Raw genomic sequence first — 21,014 nt, forward strand, 5'->3', positions numbered from 1 at the left:
AGCTTTTTAAGGCAACAGATAAATCATCAGGAAGTGGAATATTTACTGCTGAGAAGTTGGGATCCAAAGGCATGTTGGACGCACAGTGGATTCTCCTTCCTGACTACATGAAACTTTAAGACGTGATAGCTTGTAAAATGCTCCATTTCTCAGCCATCTGCCAGTCAGTGGACAAATGAGGTGCCCGTGAATGAGACATGTCTGGGGCACGGGGCTTCTGCTCCCTTCCTCCTTGCGGGCTGCAAGGCCAGGGTGGGCCAGTGGGTGAGGAGGGCTGCAGCGGTGTGCCCACGGTCCTCTCTGGATAAACAATTTTCTTGGATTCCATTTTGATGGAGCCAAAGGACAAAGAGAGGGATGCCTGGTGCCAAACGGCTAATTTCACTTCCCTGATCTGTGAGCATCTGTGGAATTTCCCTGGGCTCAGTCCAGCTTCTGCTTAACTGCAGAAGGAGCCCTGCTGGGGCTGCCAGAGAGTGGATGCGGTCCCCTTGTGGTGCTGACTTCCACTCTAGGACTTCAGTTCCTTTTCTGTGCTGTAGGATCAGCAAAAGCAGATACCCAGACTGCGCATGTTTAGGCAAAACCCGTGAGTTGAGCAATGACCCCGTGTCAGCCCTGAATGCTCAATACCAAGCACGTGGCAATGAGCCACTCTGTGTCCTTCGGGCTGCCGGGGCCGTCAGCAGGCTGGGCTCCTCTGCCCTTGCAAACTTTCTGGGAGCGCTAATCCCACACCACTTCATGGCACTTAGCGGCAGTTTCCTGTTCAGCATTAAAAGGCTGCATTTCCAGAAAATTGTGTCTACTTTTCCTTTTTGTATTAAATGCTAAGAACATTTTGTCACCCTTTCAGTAAACAAAGGGCATAGGAAGTACAATTTCACAGAGATAAGAGGTTTATATGTGGGCTGAGGAATGCATGAACAGAAAGACCTCCAGGATTGAGAAATAAATCCGTGTCTTTTTTTTTTTTTTTTGAGCGTGTGGACGACTGTGGTTGCTTACTCAGCTACGCTGGCCCTTTGGTTACAGTACCGACTTCTCTAGGGGTAGAGCTGGTTGAGAATAGCTGGTCATAAGCAGGCTCCCCCACTGCTTCACATGCAGATCAAGCAGAGAATTGCAGGTCTCCGTCCTGACAAATAACTATAATTTGTTCATCATTCCAGTTGGAATTTTCCCACTGACTAGAGCCAGACTCGTTGTTAATGCTAGGTGCCTTTCAGGTAGCTGGCTAACAGTCTTAAATTAGATACCACGAGTGGGACTCACCTCGTCTAACTTGAGGCATCGGGAGCCAGCCAGGCGAGTTACTCTGTAGGAGTTGCTGCCTCTCCATTGACTACGAAGGGAGCCTCAGTGACTGGGTCCTGGAGTAGCTGATTATATCCCAGATATTTGGGGGAAAGTGCTTTGAAGTCCATCCTGTTGGCACATCTCTGTGTGAAAAACAGACCTTGCTGAAACAGAGCAGAATCCTCTTGGTATTTTCAGTCCGTTAAAAGAAAATGGTCTTTCAATGCTGATTTTTTTCCTGCGTATTATTCTTTAAAACAAATTGTCAGAAAATCATCTTGAATTTAACTAATAAGTTGTGTGATGGTATAGTGTAATTTTTGCATCTTTTATATCTTTGCTTCTTTTTAATCCACAGCTGTAGTAGAAATACAGATACCTACATGAGGAAAGTTCTTGTTGGTAGTGGTATTTTCACCAAAGGATGTTTTGTGATGCATAACCCCAAACCTCAACTGCCTAATTTCTGAAACTCATTTTTTATTTTATTCATTTGAGAAACTAAAGCCTGTGAATGTTTTTTCTCGCCACATTGTTAGTATGATAATTGGGACCCAAAAGTTGTAGGCATTGTTCCTGGCTCTTATGCACTGTCACTGAGCAACGCCCTGAACACTGGGCTATGGAAAATGGTTATTGTATCTGGCAGTGAACTGACTTGGCATTTTCTGTCTGGCTTGGAATAGAAAATATTTAGTGAAAAAAACTGCTTTCGCACTTAGTTATTATCTATTATTCTTTATAAATGATACCTTAAAGTTTCAAAACAGCAATTTTTTTGTTGTAGCTAAGCATTTGTAAATTATGTTTTTTGTAAATCTTGTATCACAGGTGCCAATGGTTAGAAGGCTGGGGAATGGTTCATGATGTGTATGTAGTCACAGTCTGCTCTAGCCAAGTACGTTTAGGCTCATGCAGTCTGTGAACAGAAACAGATCCTGAGCTTTCACTCTGTCCCCCATGTTTGTCAGGGACTGTAACCTTTTTAGAACCCTGTACAGAGCCTAGAGACACCAAGTGGCTTAACAAGAAATCACTAATAAATATATAAGGGAGGGAATTCTGAAATACGGAAAGGAGTAACAGGCCTTTTCCATGAGCATCTTTTAAGCATTGACCATTTAGAGAAAACAACTCGTTCCTCCTGTTAAGTTTTGAATCCCTTCTGTGTGGCAATCTTACATTTTTCTGTAACCTCCAGTGATAAGGAATAGAATTAGCTTTTGCTGGAGTATTTCAGAATGTATCCAGAGAGTGGTTCCTCCTGGAGAGGTTAATGTTTCCCATTCAGCAGGTTTTGAGGTAGCCCAAGGTTCTGTTATCCTGTTTCTTCCTTTTTCTCCGCTTCCAGTTTCTTCTTCCTGTTGTTTGGACATTTTATTAACCTGGCATCTGTTCTGTTTTAGGAGAAACCTGATGCCAGCCCCACATCTCTACAGCTGAGATCCCAAATTGAGGTAAACACTTTGGTTTTGGTCATCTATTTTTGTTTGTTTTTTAATTTGATATTCTGCATAAACTGGGCAAAGGCTGCTCTCACATCTGCTCTCACTGCTGTGTGTCTTCTCTTGCAGGAGTCACTGGGTCTCAGCAGCACCGCGTCAACACCAGACACTGAAAGAAAGTAAGTGAGGGCACAGGAGGCAAGAAAGGAGAGGGGAAATTTGGTGTTTTCTTTTTCCTTGTAGTAAATTAATTTAAAATTGCATTGGTACTTCGAGGTTTAAGATCCAGCCTCTATTATGTTTGGTTCCCATTTTGGAACCTGCTCTCTCTCTCCTCTTTTGGCATTTTATTATTATTTTTTTTAAATCAAGGGAGAGTTATCTTTTCTCTCTTCTGTGTGCACTTGGGACATGCATAAACTGATAAAACTGGTAGTCATTTCTCAGAAACATCACTGATTGCACATTTTCTGCAAATTAAACCTGTTTAAAAATAACTTTCTGGGGCTAGACCTAAATGCAGCCAAAAAAGATAGATTAGAGGAAGGGAGAGCTACAAACTTAAACCACTTTCCTTTTCCTGTGCACTCCTGGGTTTGTAACTGTGCTTTTGAAGAAGGTGCCAAGGGAGTGAAGTATTTAAAAACCAAGTTAAAAGGAACTTTAATTTTAGCAGTCCTTAATAAAAAGCTCTCTGTGTGGACTGAGAGGGTTTCTGTTTACTGTCACCTCCTGCTGCAATGCGTGCTTGTTTTCTGCACCTCCTTCCTTTGATCCCAAGATCTCGGTTCCCTACTGCTAAGGGTAACGTGCAGTAGTGCATGAAGACAACTGACACTGTATTTCCAATTGCCTGCACGTCGTAGGGTTGTGCCAGCTGGGCTAGTTCAGAGGCAGTGCACGGAGTCCAGATCTGAATGTGAGGTGCTTTATTTAGTAAAGTTTTACGGTCTCGCATTTGAATAGCTTCTAGCGGAGCCATGATTCACCACTGGACCATAACAGGAAGGTTTTATAAAATTGCTGCCCATGCTCTTGCTCATTCAGGAGAACCAGCGTCAGTTCTAGAGATAGCTGCAGTAGATGTGGTGCATGGGACTTGCCTCACTGAGTGTTGGCCGTATGGAAGTCAGGTGTTTGGTATGGAACAGCTCTTTAGGAGCTTCCTGCAAAAACGGCTAAAAGCTGATTCATGCTGAAGATCTTGGAAAGTGATGAATTATGTTTTAGAGGTGCCTTGTCTCTCTTCGTCACTCACAGAGAAAGCAGTGGATGGCTTGCTTGAGGTAGATACCTTATCCATCTTAGGCTGTTTTGAAAACGAGTGAATTTTACCTTGGTACCATCACTGGCCCCATTTGATGTGCTGTTAAGAGAGAAAGCCTACAAGCTTAAGATTTAAAAATGGTGCTTCAGATATTGAAACATGGAGAAGTTCTTTTCAAGGATACTTCCCTGTCTAGCATTGTAACGAAACTAAAAATGCCAAGTGGATGGGAACATGATGAGTACTGTAGTCTGGGAAGTAAGCCTCCAAGGTTATCCTGTAATCATAATACTTCTCCCTCAGTCTCAAAGCGCTTTCCCCATGGGTAAACAACATCATTATCCCACCTCAGATAATGATGAGATAAAATCTCACAGAAGGACAGCACACAACTGGGAATGAACTCCTCTTACAAGTTCTAGCCAGCTTCCTAAAATGTGTCTCTGTGTAGGTGTTGTACCACAAGTAACTGAGTAAGGAGACAGTATCTACAGAAACATCTTCTGAATGACTGTATTCCAAGAGTACCCATTTACTTCACTGAAAGGAAATTAACTTCATTATCTTAGTTGTGGTGGAAGAGACCTATGATTTTTGTAGACCTATCAAGAATACAGGTGTCCTTTTTGAGGATTTTTCTGTCAGCTGAGGGATGCGTGTGGTTAACCCAATCAGATATGTGCAACTGGCACAGGGGAGGTCAGATCAAAACTTCGCACTTTAGAAAACAAGCCAACATAATGGATGCTAACTGGGCAGAGTGTTGAAAATAACAAGTATCTACTCGATGCCATAGAAAATAATCAAAGCAGAAACGATACAGGCCTGTGCCTATTAGTGGCAGCCCGCCCCATCAATGCTAGTTTCAGTTCTCTAGCTTAGAGGCATTCCCGTGTCAGTTCAGCCCTCTTCCAGGGAGGGAAAGGTTATAAAATTGATCTGCTGAAAAATGACTATTTTAAGTCCATCTGTACTTCTTACTAAGATGCTGAGTTTGATGTTTTGGGGGGAGGATGTGTCAGAACTAGAGCCTTTTTGTGTGTGTTGTCTAATTTATGGCTTTCAGCTGAATTTTGCTGCATGGGCATACTACAAGAGACAGGCAGTTTGTCCTTTTGGGGGCAGTGCTTCTGTGGCCACCGCTGCTGTGTGATAGATCTGGGGTGAACCTTTTACAAAGCTTCTTTTGTTGTTAGAAGACTCCGTTTTGTCAAACATGAAACTGGATGTATATGTGCATTGGTTTCTTATATTCAGAAACAGATTTGGAGGTCTGAATTAGAAAGATTTGTCCCAAAATGCCCATCCAGACTTTTCGGAGCTGAAAAATCTGTTGTTGTGCATACTCTTCCAAAGCCCAAGTAAAGGCTTGGCCGACAAAAAATTACATGTCCATGTATTGAAAATACAAACTTTTTTCTAGGGTAAGCTAAGAAGAGTTGTTTGTATGGTGTCATGAGCGGGTTGCTTCAGAAAGTGAAAAAAAAAGAGAAAAACTCCTGTTGGTATGAGGAGTCGAGAGCAAGTGGCACAATGTATTGCAGGAGTCACCAGTAGCTCCCTCACCCAGAGCTGCTGTTTGCACACCCTGCAGCTTAACCCTACCAGGATCTAAAGCTCTAAAATAACACACCTGGATGGTTGTGTTAGCGTAGCAACCACATAACCACCAAGTGATTATATGAAGGTGCTTTATTCAGCGCTGGAAGCCGGGGCAGGTGCCCAAATCTGGCTTCAAGTCCCGTTACTTCCCAGCCGTTATTTATACATACAATATTGCGTCAGGTATACATATTCATTACAGGTTGCAACATCAGCCTCGCTTTTCATTCTAATTAGCTCCCCTCCCCTTTGCACATGCGTGGCGCACTCTGGTGGTCGTCCAGGTGGTCGTCCAGATGAAGTAAGGAGTCTTCCTCTCCGCTAAACTCTTTCACCTTTCTCACTCGACGCATGCTCCCTCCGCTCCTTGGTTCTGCTTCAACTCATTTCATCATCTCCAGGCCCTTATCCAAGGTCAGGTTGTACCTGTTCCCTCCCAGGGTTCCCCTTCAACGATTCCTTTAAATGTTCAATGTACTCCCTAGGTTTCCAGTATACATAGATTACTTGATAATGTAAGTACATTTAATAATATTTAATTATACCGTATGATCCATCACCTGAGAAACATTAATAGAACATCCATTCGATTCTCCCCAACACTAACATTTCCCCCCTTTGAAAATACTTCACTCATACCAAGAGCAAGTATTTTCATTACTATTAAAACATAATTATATACATCCTGTTTACCGGTAACATGCATATTCGGGTTCGGTTCAGGAGACTCATAAGGTTTTCCATACATGATTTCATAGGGACTTACTGACATCCCACTTCTTGGCTGGCTTTATTCTAATTCTTAGCAAAGCTATCGGTAAGGCCTGTGGCCACTGTATCTTAGCCTCCTGACAGATTTTGCTTAATTGTCCTTTTAAAGTTTGGTTCATCCTCTCTACTTGACCACTAGCTTGAGGCCTCCATGGGGTATGTAAGTTCCAGGTAATTCCTAGTAACCTACTAACCTCCTTAACCACATTGGCAATGAAATGTGGTCCCCTGTCTGAAGAAATACCCAATGGTACACCAAATCTAGGGACTATTTCCCGTAGTAACCATTTTACCGTTTCTTTAGCTTGGTTGGTTCGACAGGGAAGGGCCTCTGGCCATCCTGAAAAAGTATCAACCCCTACCAATAGGTATTTATAACCTCTTGCTTTAGGCAGTTCCACGAAATCTATTTGCCAGTAATCTCCAGGCTCTATTCCAGCTCTAGTTCTCCCCATCTCAGCATGTTTCCTTGCTACCGGGTTATTCTTTAAGCAAAGCTCACATTTTGACATTACTGACTTTGCCATTGTTAACATGTGTACCGAGATGACACCTCGTTTCAAATAGGTCACCATTGCTTCTGCACCCCAGTGACATTCATTATGTTTTATTTGTAAGATTTCTCGCATTACTATAGGAGGCATTATAAGTTGTCCTGTCGCAGTCACATACCAGCCGTCAGGATTCTTCTGGGCCTTCATCAAATTTGCAAGTCTCTCATCTTCTGCTGAATACTTTGGGTTTTTAGGTAATTTAAAACAAGAGAGGCCTACCTTCGATGGAATTAGAGCCATTGCTTTCCATACTTCACGCGCAACCTTCCGGGCCGTCAAATCTGCCAGTCTGTTACCTTCTGCAATCTCTGACGCCCCTCCTTGATGGGCTTTACAATGCATTATGGCCACCTGTTGGGGTTTCTGTACAGCTGTTATTAATTTCAATATTTCTTCCTGATATTTTATATTAGTCCCTTGTGAGGATAGCATTCCCCTTTCTTTCCATAATGCCCCATGTACATGGATTACCCCGAATGCATATTTTGAATCTGTCCAAATATTCACATTCTTACCCTCGCTTAGTTCCAGGGCCCGCGTCAGGGCGACTATTTCTGCTCGTTGGGCTGAAGTCCCCGGAGGTAGGGAATTTGCCTTGATCACTACCTTTGATGTAGTTACTGCGTATCCTGCATAACGAGTCCCATTTTCCACGAAGCTGCTTCCATCTGTGAAAAGTTCCCAATCTGGTCTCTCCAGAGGCTGATCTTTTAAGTCTGTTCTGCTGGCATAGGTATGTTCGATGATCTCCACGCAATCATGACTGAGGTCTCCTTCCTCCGCAGTTGTTCCTAGAAACACTGCTGGGTTCAATAGGTTAGTAGTTCTTAAGATTCATTCGGCTGGGCGATAGCCAATGGCCCCCCTTTTGCCTGTATTAAAAGGACTGTGGCTGCCATGGCCCTTAAACACGAGGGCCATCCGGCGCTTACCGCATCCAATTGTTTAGAAAAATACCCCACAGGTCTTTTCCAGCTCCCAAGTCGCTGGGTCAGTACTCCTAATGCCAATCGTTGTCTCTCATGCACAAACAGCTGAAAGTCCTTTGATAAGTCCGGCAAGCCCAAGGCAGGCGCCTTTATCAGGGCTTTTTTTTTTTTTTTTAATTTCTTAAAGGCCTCTTGTTGTGGCTTTCCCCAGGTAAATGTACAGGCCTTTTGGGTTTCATAGAGGGGCTTTGCTATGAGTCCATAGTCCATTACCCACAGTCTACACCACCCGGCCATACCTAGGAAAGCCCGTAGTTCGTGCAGATTTCGCGGCTCGGGGATTTCACAAATAGCTTGTATTCGGTTAACTCCCAATTTTCTTTGTCCTTGAGAAATTTCACATCCCAAATAAATTACTGTTGTGCACGCGATTTGTGCCTTTTGTTTAGAAACCTTGTACCCATTTAGTCCCAATTGATTCAAAATATCAATAGTTACCTGAATACATTCTGACTCTCCTTCGGTAGCTATTAATATATCGTCCGCATATTGTAGCAGCAAGTATCGGTCCTTTGGTACCTGAATCTGTTCTTGGTTAATCCAGTCTTCTATTTCTTTAGCTAGTTGACTGCCGAAGAGGGTCGGGCTATTCTTGAATCCTTGAGGCAACCTTGTCCAGGTTAGTTGCATCTTTCGTCTGTTCCGTGGATTTTCCCATTCAAAAGCAAAAAGCTTTCTACTTTCCTTGTCAATGGGTATGCAGAAGAAGGCGTCTTTTAAATCAATTACCGTAAACCACTTATATTTCTCTTTTACAGATGTTAACAATGTATAAGGATTAGCCACCACTGGGTGAATATCTTTTGTTATTTCGTTTATTGCCCTAAGGTCCTGCACTAGCCTGTATTCCCCATTAGGTTTCTTTACTGGGAAAATTGGGGTATTATATTCAGATTTGCATTCCTCCAGAATGTGGTAGCTAAGAAATTTATCTATAATCTTTACTATTCCTAGCCTAGCTTCTAGCTTCAACGGGTACTGTTTAATCCGTACCGGTCGGGCCCCTTCCTTAAGTTCAATTTTTACTGGCTGGGCTAGTTTTGATTTTCCAGGCACGTCTGTTTCCCAGACAGCAGGCATTACTGCATTTTCTACCTCTTTTGGTATATGAGGAACAGCCTTCTCTTTAATCATTAATATTTGTCCCACTTTTGATTCCGGGATTTTCATAATCAATTCTCCATCTTCAAACATTATGGTAGCGTTTAGTTTAGTTAGCAAATCCCGTCCCAAAAGAGGAATAGGGCACTCAGGTACATATAAAAATTCATGCGTAATTTCTTTGCCTCCAAACCGTAAATCAAGGGGTTGTAAGAACGGCCGTATTTCCTCCTTCCCGGTGACACCTACAATAGTAGTCTTCTTTTCCCCTATTTTACCACTTAATCTATTGAGCACTGAATATGTGGCCCCTGTATCAATTAGAAATTTTACTTCCTTATTTCCTATTTGAATTTTTATCAAGGGCTCTTTAGTTTCTTTCAATCTCTCTAAAAGGCGGAAGGTGATTCCGCTTTTTCTTGCCTGACATTATACAATTTTGACCAATTTATGGTCCGGGGCATGGCATTCTGTACCCCGATTTGTACCCAATCTTGATATCTCTTCAGCCTCCTTATTCCATCCCCTGTGTTATAATCCCATTGGGGATCCTCGGTGGGGAAGTTTTGATCTAGATTTCCAAGCACTAATCCATTACGTATATCTTCTCGGGCTCTCTCTCTGGCTGCCCGTAATACCATGTCCTTTTCTGTTGAATCCATCAAAGTATCCAGGATCACCTGGAGATCATCCCAATCGGGATTTTGGGTTTTAATTATCATTTTCATTATCCTAGCTACTTTATCTGGGTTTTCCCTGTAGGTGCCGGCTGCTTGCTTCCATATCATTAAATCCCCAGCTGAAAAAGGCACCTTGACATATACCGGTCCTTCTGTCCCCACTCCTTGCCTGAGGGGAGCGATTATTTTCCTTCCCTCTTCATTTATAGTTTCCCCTGCCCTTCGCTGTTGCCGGGTCCTATGTGACACAGGGGAGGCTAAAGTCGGGGATTCTCCATCACTACTGCTATCTTCCTTTTCTCTTTTCCCTCCCTGTCCTGGCTCTTCCGGCGGAGCCGACGGCGCAACTTCCAGATCAATATTTCCATTATTATATTATTATATTATATTATTATATACATTATTATATTATTATATACATTATTATATTATTATATTATATTATTTCCCATAATACTTATTATTCTCTATTGCCTGATGCTGTATACAGCGTCCCTCCTTAGTACATGCACAACAACGTTCCTCAGTTTAAACTTCAAGCACCATTATTCCACAAGCATGCTGTCATTCAGGCTTTCGGCGCAAATAAAAGAATAATTCCACATACGGCAGTTCATCATATTTTCCTTCCCACTTACAAAATAGCATTATTGTAAAATTGTATTATATTGCAATGTTCCATTCTCAGGCCAAGTTTCTTGGTCCTCTAGTTTATACTGTGGCCACCAAATATTACAATAATCAATCAGCTTTCCTTTCCGCATTTCTTGACCAAAACCTCCCTCTTTCCAGTGTGCTAGCAAACACCCCAGCGGGGATGTCCGCGGGATAGGTACATCTTTTCCCAGAATTTCTTTAATCTTTTTCATTTTGAGCTTATGATACGGACCCAAAAGCTGCCGGAGCAGCAACACACTCTCCCGAAAGCTGCCGAAGCAGCAACACACTCTCCCGAAAGCTGCCGGAGCAGCAACACACTCTCCCGAAAGCTGCCGGAGCAGCAACACACTCTCCCGAAAGCTGCCGGAGCAGCAACACACTCTCCCGAAAGCTGCCGGAGCAGCAACACACTCTCCCGAAAGCTGCCGGAGCAACAACACACTCTCCCGAAAGCTGCAGCAACACACTCTCCCGAAAGCTGCCGGAGCAACAACACACTCTCCCGAAAGCTGCCGGAGCAACAACACACTCTCCCGAAAGCTGCCGGAGCAACAACACACTCTCCCGAAAGCTGCAGCAACACACTCTCCCGAAAGCTGCCGGAGCAGCAACACACTCTCCCGAAAGCTGCCGGAGCAGCAACACACTCTTCCGAAAGCTGCCGGAGCAACAACACACTCTCCCGAAAGCTGCAGCAACACACTCTCCCGAAAGCTACAGTAACACACTCTCCCGAAAGCTGCCGGAGCAGCAACACACTCTCCCGAAAGCTGCCGGAGCAGCAACACACTCTCCCGAAAGCTGCAGCAACAACACACTCTCCCGAAAGCTGCCGGAGCAACAACACACTCTCCCGAAAGCTGCAGCAACACACTCTCCCGAAAGCTGCTGGAGCAACAACACACTCTCCCGAAAGCTGCCGGAGCAACAACACACTCTCCCGAAAGCTGCCGGAGCAACAACACACTCTCCCGAAAGCTGCAGCAACACACTCTCCCGAAAGCTGCCGGAGCAACAACACACTCTCCCGAAAGCTGCCGGAGCAACAACACACTCTCCCGAAAGCTGCCGGAGCAACAACACACTCTCCCGAAAGCTGCAGCAACACACTCTCCCGAAAGCTGCCGGAGCAGCAACACACTCTCCCGAAAGCTGCCGGAGCAGCAACACACTCTTCCGAAAGCTGCCGGAGCAACAACACACTCTCCCGAAAGCTGCAGCAACACACTCTCCCGAAAGCTACAGTAACACACTCTCCCGAAAGCTGCCGGAGCAACAACACACTCTCCCGAAAGCTGCAGCAACACACTCTCCCGAAAGCTACAGTAACACACTCTCCCGAAAGCTGCCGGAGCAGCAACACACTCTCCCGAAAGCTGCAGCAACACACTCTCCCGAAAGCTACAGTAACACACTCTCCCGAAAGCTGCAGCAACACACTCTCCCGAAAGCTGCCGGAGCAGCAACAGCACACTTTCCAGAAGCTGCCGGAGCAGCAACACACTCTTCCGAAAGCTGCCGGAGCAACAACACACTCTCCCGAAAGCTGCAGCAACACACTCTCCCGAAAGCTACAGTAACACACTCTCCCGAAAGCTGCCGGAGCAACAACACACTCTCCCGAAAGCTGCAGCAACACACTCTCCCGAAAGCTACAGTAACACACTCTCCCGAAAGCTGCCGGAGCAGCAACACACTCTCCCGAAAGCTGCTGGAGCAACAACACACTCTCCCGAAAGCTGCCGGAGCAACAACACACTCTCCCGAAAGCTGCAGCAACACACTCTCCCGAAAGCTGCCGGAGCAGCAACAGCACACTTTCCAGAAGCTGCCGGAGCAGCAGTGTGCTTTCCCAAAAGCTGCCGGAGCAGCAGCGTGCTTTTCGCTAAAAAGCTGCCGGAGCAGCAGCAGCACGCTTTCTACATACCAATAATACCTGGTGCTGACCCTTCAGCACAAACCAATACAGTTACCAATGCCGAACCTGCAGAGCTTTCGCTCTGTCTAACGGACGGCGCCTAGGCTTACCCCGGGAGCTCCCTGCCCAACCGAGCGTGGCTTTCGCCGCGTCTGACCGGCAGGCTTTCCCAACCAAATCGGTACCGAATACCCAAAGTTGAAAGCACCTTTGCTTACCACTCCAGTGGTACGTCGTGAGCAGCGGAGGTCGGTCGTGGTCGACTGCTCCCCGAGAATCCCTCGGTGCCGGCTGGAGCGAAACCGAGACACGATCCGCCTCAGCAGTGCCCACGCTGTCCCATCTGGGTCGCCAAAATGTTAGCGTAGCAACCACATAACCACCAAGTGATTATATGAAGGTGCTTTATTCAGCGCTGGAAGCCGGGGCAGGTGCCCAAATCTGGCTTCAAGTCCCGTTACTTCCCAGCCGTTATTTATACATACAATATTGCGTCAGGTATACATATTCATTACAGGTTGCAACATCAGCCTCGCTTTTCATTCTAATTAGCTCCCCTCCCCTTTGCACATGCGTGGCGCACTCTGGTGGTCGTCCAGGTGGTCGTCCAGATGAAGTAAGGAGTCTTCCTCTCCGCTAAACTCTTTCACCTTTCTCACTCGACGCATGCTCCCTCCGCTCCTTGGTTCTGCTTCAACTCATTTCATCATCTCCAGGCCCTTATCCAAGGTCAGGTTGTACCTGTTCCCTCCCAGGGTTCCCCTTCAACGATTCCTTTAAATGTTCAATGTACTCCCTAGGTTTCCAGTATACATAGATTACTTGATAATGTAAGTACATTTAATAATATTTAATTATACCGTATGATCCATCACCTGAGAAACATTAATAGAACATCCATTCGATTCTCCCCAACACTAACAGTTGTTTAATTTGACAGTTGAGAGATTCCAGACAGAAAGAGGCTTTGAGAGAGTCTGGAAGAAACTGTGTTTGTTTTAACCTTTGGTATGGTTTTCCTTTTCTGTGGTGCCCGATTGAAGAGAAAGTCTGACAGGCTCCACTGTGCACCGCAGTGAAAACAGCTCAGCCTTGATGCCCTGTGGTAGGAAAAAATCCCGTTTATGTGGACAGGCAGTGTATGTTCAGTCTTGCCTTGAGTCTTACTAACCGTACTGCCCAGGTCATTATTATTACCATCTGTTCAAAGCCAGCATGAAATTAGTTGGTCCCCTCAGTCCAGCAAGTTGCCGAGCAAGTCTCTGTCTAGTGGGTGATTTGCTGTAACACAGAAGAACAGCCGTAGTGCCTGGAGGGAGGCAAAAAGGGGTTAAACGAGCCTGGAGACAACATGCTTGTCACTTCAAGTGGTTGTCCCTCCGAAAGGCATTTGGGGCGGTGCCACCTTCCTCTGTTGCTGGCAACGCTGTTCCTGTTAATTGATGAAACTACAAGTAAAGACTGCACATATGAACCTGCTCTATGCATTATAAATGCCCTACCAAAGATGCTTTTTGTTTGATTGATTCTGACAAGGAGAGAAAAATCTTCACTGTAGCAAAGGCCTGTGAGATTCACGTGAAGGAGTGTGGAGGGTAACGCCAAGGGTACTGATGTGGCCTGGAAAGCTATCAATAAAGAGCAGAAAAGAAAGTAATGTTTGTTCAAGCTTCAGCTCACAATTGCTTTGAGTTTTTGGCCATGCTAGAGTTACTTCTGTAAATGAAGCAGTTGGGCAGGCTTCCTAGTCATATAATATTCGGCAAATAATGCAAGGCATGGAATGAGGTGTTTATAGTTTTTTTTTCTCTTAATAATTAATTTCATTTCCCTTTGCCCTTTCCAAAATTTCCTTCTTTTAAACTGCAGTCATAGCATCAGATGTGGTGCTGGTGTAACTTCACAGATTCTCAGTCTGCCTCCAGGAAAGTGGCAGCAGCATCTCTCTCTATCCGTGACATTTCATTTTAAACAGAAGTCTCCCCAGAACTGCAAGTGCTCCTATTAGACACACTGACTTCTGATTTGCTAGAAGAATAATCACTGTAGCGAATAGGCAATAAGTGTGTTCTTAGTAGTTACTATTCCTTCTTTGTCCCCATAGCATGTTGATCTGGGGATGTGTTTGTATATACAATCCCTATTATTTCAAAGTGATGGCAACACCCCAAGGATGTTTACCCAGGCAGGGGACTGAGCAAGGTTTTCTCATAATTGTAAACAGAGCATTTAAAACAATGTAATCCAACTTTTAGCCTGTTCCCATTTTTGAGTATTCAGGCCTACATGACAAACTGATGAGCTCTGCATGTTTGCCAGGAAATCCAGGTTAAACCCAGTCCCCTGAACTCAGGCTTCTGCATCCTGACTCTCATCCTGTTTTCAGAAGAACTGGGGATGTTGCAGAGGGGAAGTTGTGTATTTTCCTTCTTGGGAAATAGATCTGCTTGCTCTTACTGCTCACTCCAGCAGCCTCTGGGCAAATTTCAAACGTGGTGCATCAGAGAACTGCCCGGAAAGAGAGAAGAGTGGGTGAGAGACCCAAGAGCACTACGTACAGGCAGGATGAGGTACAGTCACTCCTGTGTACTCATTCTTTTTTATTGCAGCTGCTAGAGAAAGGAAGGACACAAAATAATGCATGGGGTAATGCTTATGGCATTTCACAGGCATCTTGCCACCTTTGCATGCCAGTGAATGTTGTGAATTGCCAACTTCTGCATGAGTCACTGGCTCTTTCTAGATCTGTACCACTCAAGAACACTGCTGACCAAGTAAATGGTCAATACTTCATATCAAGTGCCATGATTTGTCCAGCTATACTTCTCAGCCTGCAGCTCAGTACATTTTAAATGTTCTCTACCCAATGATCCTGAAATCCCAGACTCTGCCAGAGCAGCGAGCTGAGCAGAAACAGCCTCACGAAGCAGAAGATGCTGGCAAGCAGCTCATGCGTATGGGGCAGCATTGCTCGGGGGCTTTGCATTCCAGCACAGGGGAGCTGCTGTGCCTCTGGCAGCTGCGTGCTCAGCTCCTGGCTTCAGCTGCTCTCCAGAGTGAGTATCTTTGTCGTGTGCTCTGTGTGTGCAGGGTGCACGTCTTAAACCGAGCTTCTCCCACGTTGAGTGAGTGCATGCAGTTTGGCCGGCTCCTTGGTTGCTTGTTGTGGATGTCAGAGGAGGAGTTGCAGGCTGCTCAGTAGTTGGGGTTTTCTCTGAGGCTGTTAGCAGCCAGCCAGTGAAGCCAGAACAGAAGTGATTATCTGCATGTTGTCAGCCCTGTAGGAGAAACTATTGACTGAATCTGTTCTTAAGGATTTTCTGCAGTGGATGTGCCGTAGTAATGCCAGTCACACTCCTGCGGAATAAGCTTGAACTCCGCATCAGCCTAAGGCTGGGAGAGTGCCTGCAGTTTGGTGTCCCCATGTTCAGCAGTGTTTTCTACTGAAAACAGCAGTCTTTAAATAAAAACAGCTTTCATTCTACAGCAGAGTTCATGCAAGCCTAAATTCTGCCCCCTTTGGTACACTAATCTACTGGCCTTTGCCAGTAGTTTTTAACGCTAGATTTCCTAATCCTCTTCCCCTACCGCATCCAAACTACAGGTCAAGCTCTGAAAGCAGGAGGTTGTTAAATCATCACTCCAGGTCATGGATGGGGGGGCTTAAATTCTGTCATATTTGATTCTGGCAACTTGACAGGGTGCCCAAATTAACTTTGGCAGATATTTGAAAGCTCTTCTGCAAAGAAACAGGAGTCCTCTGCCAGAGGACGTGAGGCAAGGAGAGGGCAGAAACTGAGGAGAACAAAGCAGAAAACAAACAAAACCCTAAAGTGAGGATGCCAAAGGCTGCACTTAATTACTGACAGAATAAATTGTTCCTTTTGGGTCGGTTAAAAATGGAAAGGAGCGTTGGAAGGAAAAAAGGAAGAAGTAAAAGCTTGCCATACTCGAGATGTCCTCATTTAAGACGCGTTTCTTTATACCCTGCGCTTGCAGGAATCAAAAAGAAGCAGTGAATGTGTACGGCCCTGTTGTCACTTGTTTGAGGCCCGATTTAGTCAAAGCCAAATTATTCATGCTGCCTTTAAACAGCCTCCTCGAGAGAAGTAGGGCAGGAAACTCCCACAATAACCCTCACAATGGGAGCGAGAGGCCAGCCAAGCGCCGCCTGGGACACGTGAGGAGGGGAACCAGTGCTCCTCCGAGCCGCTGGCAGGAGCTTTCCGTCCTGCCAGTTGGGTGCTGGGCAGCGTGAAGGCCGCCTTTCACGAGGAAGCCGAACTGCGAGCAGTGCACGCGGTGCGTCACCTCCGCTGCCTCATGCTTGGCCGTGGAGGAGCTGTCGTCTGACAGCGACCTGCCCCTGCCTCGGCCCGCTAGGCCGCTCGGGCGATGTGTGACGCAGCCCCACCGCCGGCCTCCATGTCGAGTGCCCGCGGGCAGCCCCGTGGCTCCGCCGTGGTCGTGGCGGGGGACACGCACACGCGCCCGCCCACGGGCAGCCCCGTGTTTGTTTCCACTGAGAAAGTTTTGACCTGCTTAAAGAGCCATTGCTATGGAAACCTAATGAGAAGATAATTGAATGAAACGTCTTTGCTTTCCATCTCTTTCTCACACTGGTGCCAGCAAGGTCAGAATCTTGCAGACCTGCTTTCTCTTCAGGTTCATGCAAATTTGATAAAAATACCAAAGGCCCATTTTCTTCCCTGTGCCAGCTCTGGTTAGATAAATTACCTTGTGTTCAGTCAGGAGCAGTTACAAGTCTGTCAGTTGATACTAATTATGTGACTGGGCCATTTCTAATGCACACGGATAACCAAATGGCTTGGCGGCAGAAGCCAGCGTGGGCTTTTACATCAGTTTGTCTGCTGCTATGAATGTGAATAATATCTGTAGACTGAAAATCCCATGAAAAGCATTTTCCTCAATGGTCTATAAATAGTCATCGGGAAAAAGGAGAGGGCCAGTATCAGTTTATTGAAGATCATAGCAGTAGTGGTTTCATTAACAGATGGTGCTGTGCACCTGTGGATTTTATGTGCCATAAACGAGACGTAGCCGTGTGTTAAAGCACATCTGCATCGAACATACTTAGTGGCAAAACAGAAACCCGTCAGCCTTCCTGTCATTCTCAGTCCCCGTGTTAGTTCTGCTTCAGGAATGATGAGCTTTCAAAAATGCTCGGGTGCATTCATAAAAGCAGCACGTGGTGTCACTGGTTTCTTTTTCCCATTCTGTGGTGTACCAGCACACCATATCTTGAGGCGCGTGTGAACGTGTGTCTTGAGAAATCAGCCGCTCCCTGTGCAAGACAAGCCATGGCATTTCTCTCTCTGGGTCAGAACCAGCCCAGAGTTAACAACGGAAGCTGAACACAGCCAAGTTAAAAGCCTCTTTATGACCAGATTCAGTTGCAATGGGCTTGTGAAGCAAATTTGTGCATCAATTCTTCCTTGTATTCCAGTTTTTAGAGCCCACCTCCAGGATTTCAGAGATAATTTATAAAGGGAGAAGTTGCTTTGGCACATCAAGGTCATCCCAGCTGCAGCACTTTTATGGACAGATGGATTCAAAGACCATTGTGCTTGGCTGGCTTTGCTCTTGTTCATACAAAAGCGATGAACCCACAGTCTGCAAAAAGAACTAGAAGTGCCCTCCAGAGGCAGTCCTCATGTCCAGCTCATCCTCATCAGATGTCTGGTCTGGTCCACATCTTTCAGGCATCTTATCAGAAGCAGTTTTTAAAGCTGCCCTCCCATTCTCTACCTACTGGTCTAAGTTTGTCCAAATGGTTAGGAAATGGTAACTCCCTGTTTCTTACCACCTTATGTCTGCTTGTTCCTGTGCCTTTTTTATTAATAGGCAGTAAATTAATCTCCTTTCAGCTTTCAATTTGGCAAGCTGAAGAGGCAAAACTTTTCTAGCCTTCTCTGTTAAGATGAAGTGTTCAGTTCCCTGATCCTTACAGCTTTTCTCTTTACCTCTTCTGGTTGGAATTCATTTTTCTTGAACATGAGTAACTTCAGTCATAGAGGCTGTTCCCATATATATTCATTCTCCATACTGTCATTGGAATGTCCCATCCTTCTTTGTGCCTTTTAGGATTAAATTGTTACTGCATGGTTTTTTTTTTCTTTTTCCTGTCATTTTCTTCAGCAGGTGTCTCCAAATACTCTGTCATCTGCAAACCTCCAGCATTTGAAATACTGTCTTTTGTGTCAGTCTTGTTTGTGTATTAGCACATTTTGGCATTGAATGTTAAACCATTTCTGTTAAGTCAGTCTTTTTGATCATCTAGTTCCAAGCTACCAGGTCTTGCGTCACTGATCACTGAGTGTTCTGGTGTAATTTACTCACCTCCACTGAAAGCCGTCATCTCTCTGAGGCAGGAATGAAGTAATATCTTGTTATTCCCCAAAGTAGTAGCTCGATTTTTAGATACTCTACAGTGCTGCTTTTTTGTTGTTGTTTGTTTGTTATGGCAGCGTGGCTCTGAGAGGCCCTAAGTAAAGGCCTAGAAGATGGTTTTTAATTTGTGAGATTAATGGATTAAAGTTTTGATCCATTCTGAAGCTCACTCCCAGAGATTTGGGGCAGATACAAAAGTACTCCTTCCCTCTGGCCGTAAATCTTTTGTCTTCCTTTCTGTCTGAACATATACCCGTATATTTCTCCTGCTATATGCTGTGACATAGTACATTTCATCTGAAAGCTTGCTAATGAAGTTGTACATCAGACCACAACAAAAATGAAGGCCTCCGTGGTGGAGTAATGGCATTTGGCTCCCTTTCAGGCACGCAGTGCTGAGACTTCTGCCAAGTGTCACTGCATCATTAACTTTCAGTACAAGTTATCAGTCTATGAATGGAAGAACACAAATCACTTTCAGCGCACGTTCACAGAGGAGCTGCAGATTTAACAGGGTAAGGGAGTGTAATTGGCAAATCAGACGTAAAGCAACTCGGAGGTACTATGCTAGGAAGTAAAGCACTTGATTGATTTCACTGAGCATTTTTAAGTGTCAGAGTTGTCTGATAGAACTAAGAAGCAAATGCTTTGTCAGGCTCTGCGTGGTAGGCTTTGTTGGCATTTCCATCCTTTAAGACCAGCTGTTAGCATTTTCAAGGTCAGCCCAGACATGGAAGATTTCCTCTTCAGGGAATGCATGAAATGATAACTGGAATTTGCATCCTCTGATGAAACTCAGTATACTTATTAAATCAGATATAAAGGAGAAGGCAGTCTGCTTGCTGTGGATCCTACTCATCTCCTCACCCTCTCTGGCTCAGGAGCATCACAAGTATGCTCCTGTTGCTCTTCCCCTTCTTTGGAAACCAGCATGGAATGAGTTGGTGGCCTCAGGCTAATTCCCAGGGAACAGATGTCCACATCACAAACATTGCCACTACACCTGCTGCTTACTAGCATCATTGTTGGCAACTGTGGAAGAGAAGAAAAGAATTCAAATGGATTTGGAGGCTGAAGAGCGCAAGAGAGAGCCTCTGCTTTGAGGCTGATTTCACTAGTGAGGCGAAGTTCTGATAATTAAAAGATTTCACTCTCCAAGGATGGTGATTTGGTTCATTTTGTGAATACTGAATTAATTTAAGATAAAGTAACTGTTCACTTGGTGGGTGAGGTCAGTGCTCAGGTACAAAACATTTACTGGTTTAGTTCTGTCACTTCCAACAGGAGTTGGCTTTCTTTTTACTTTGTTGTCTCTGTATAAAAGCCCACATACTTTTAATCTGTTTTTCCTTTATTTAAAAAAAATACTCACTGACATCTTTACTTTAAATGTCTGGATGTGGAAAGTCTGGTTTTGGCACTGGATTTTCTGGTTATTTTACCCAGAAAGTATAGAGGGTTATTTTTCTGCTGCATTTCTTATTCTGATTTCTTAAATACCAAGCAGTTGGTGGCATACACCTATATCATTAACTTTTTCCCTTCAAAGGTAAACTTTATCAGCAAGGAAAACACTAAATGTCTCCCTCCACCTGATGCACTCCAAATCTGAAGTTTAGCTACTTCAATTGGTTTGCAATCTGTGCTGGATTAACTTTTTAATCAGTCTGAGGTTGAAAGAGGTCAGATTTCAGCGCTTTGCTATGCCAAACCCTCCTTGCCTAGATGAATTTCTAAATCAAACTGAAACTTCATACTGTCTCATTTCCCCTCTAATGATGTCTTTGCAAATTGATGAGTGTGTTTTTCATGCTTACTAAACGTTGGCCAGTAATTGCTTACATCTTTTAAACTCGGAACTGGTTTAAACTAAAATTTGCCTTCAAGAGGTTTACTGAATTTATCAAAAACTCTTCATTGCCCTCTTCTGGGAGTCCAAGAAAATGCAAGGAACCCGTGTAAACACTATAGATGGCAACTAGAATATGACATGTATGTATTCCATGGCCTCATTCACAGAATGATTTGGCTTGAATTCTTCTTGGTATGCTGGGATGTATGTGTTTCCATTTTGCATGGGTACAGCACAGGCACGGCACAATAGGGCATTGTCATGTAACAGGGCAGAGCTCTCAGCCAAAAATACTGCAGTAATGCTTTGCACTTGGAGCCTCAAGCAAAGCCGTTGAAGCTGGCAAGAGTAATTTCACTGGCTTGGCTCAGCCTGGTTAGAGATTCCTGTAGGAAGGCTTCAAAGAATTTCACAAGATTTGGTAATTTCTATTAGCTCCATTTACACAGAGAGAAAAAAAGGCAA

General features: G+C 44.8%; 1 protein-coding gene across 14 annotated transcripts in view; it reads left to right on the top strand.

The window, feature by feature from the left end:
• The window catches only part of SASH1 (SAM and SH3 domain containing 1), a gene marked incomplete at its 5' end in the record, with an annotated part of 518,822 nt that overhangs the window by 444,674 nt on the left and 53,134 nt on the right, over nucleotides 1-21,014 (top strand). For all 14 annotated transcript variants that reach the window (XM_080584011.1, XM_080584020.1, XM_080584019.1 and 11 more), the window contains 2 exons: nucleotides 2,706-2,756; nucleotides 2,874-2,923. In XM_080584011.1, the coding sequence (XP_080440137.1) occupies nucleotides 2,706-2,756; nucleotides 2,874-2,923 (101 nt within the window). The remainder of the gene's footprint in view (nucleotides 1-2,705; nucleotides 2,757-2,873; nucleotides 2,924-21,014) is intronic.

This window comes from Anser brachyrhynchus (genome assembly GCF_964034855.1).
Source record: "Anser brachyrhynchus genome assembly, chromosome: 3".
NCBI lineage: Eukaryota > Metazoa > Chordata > Aves > Anseriformes > Anatidae > Anser > Anser brachyrhynchus.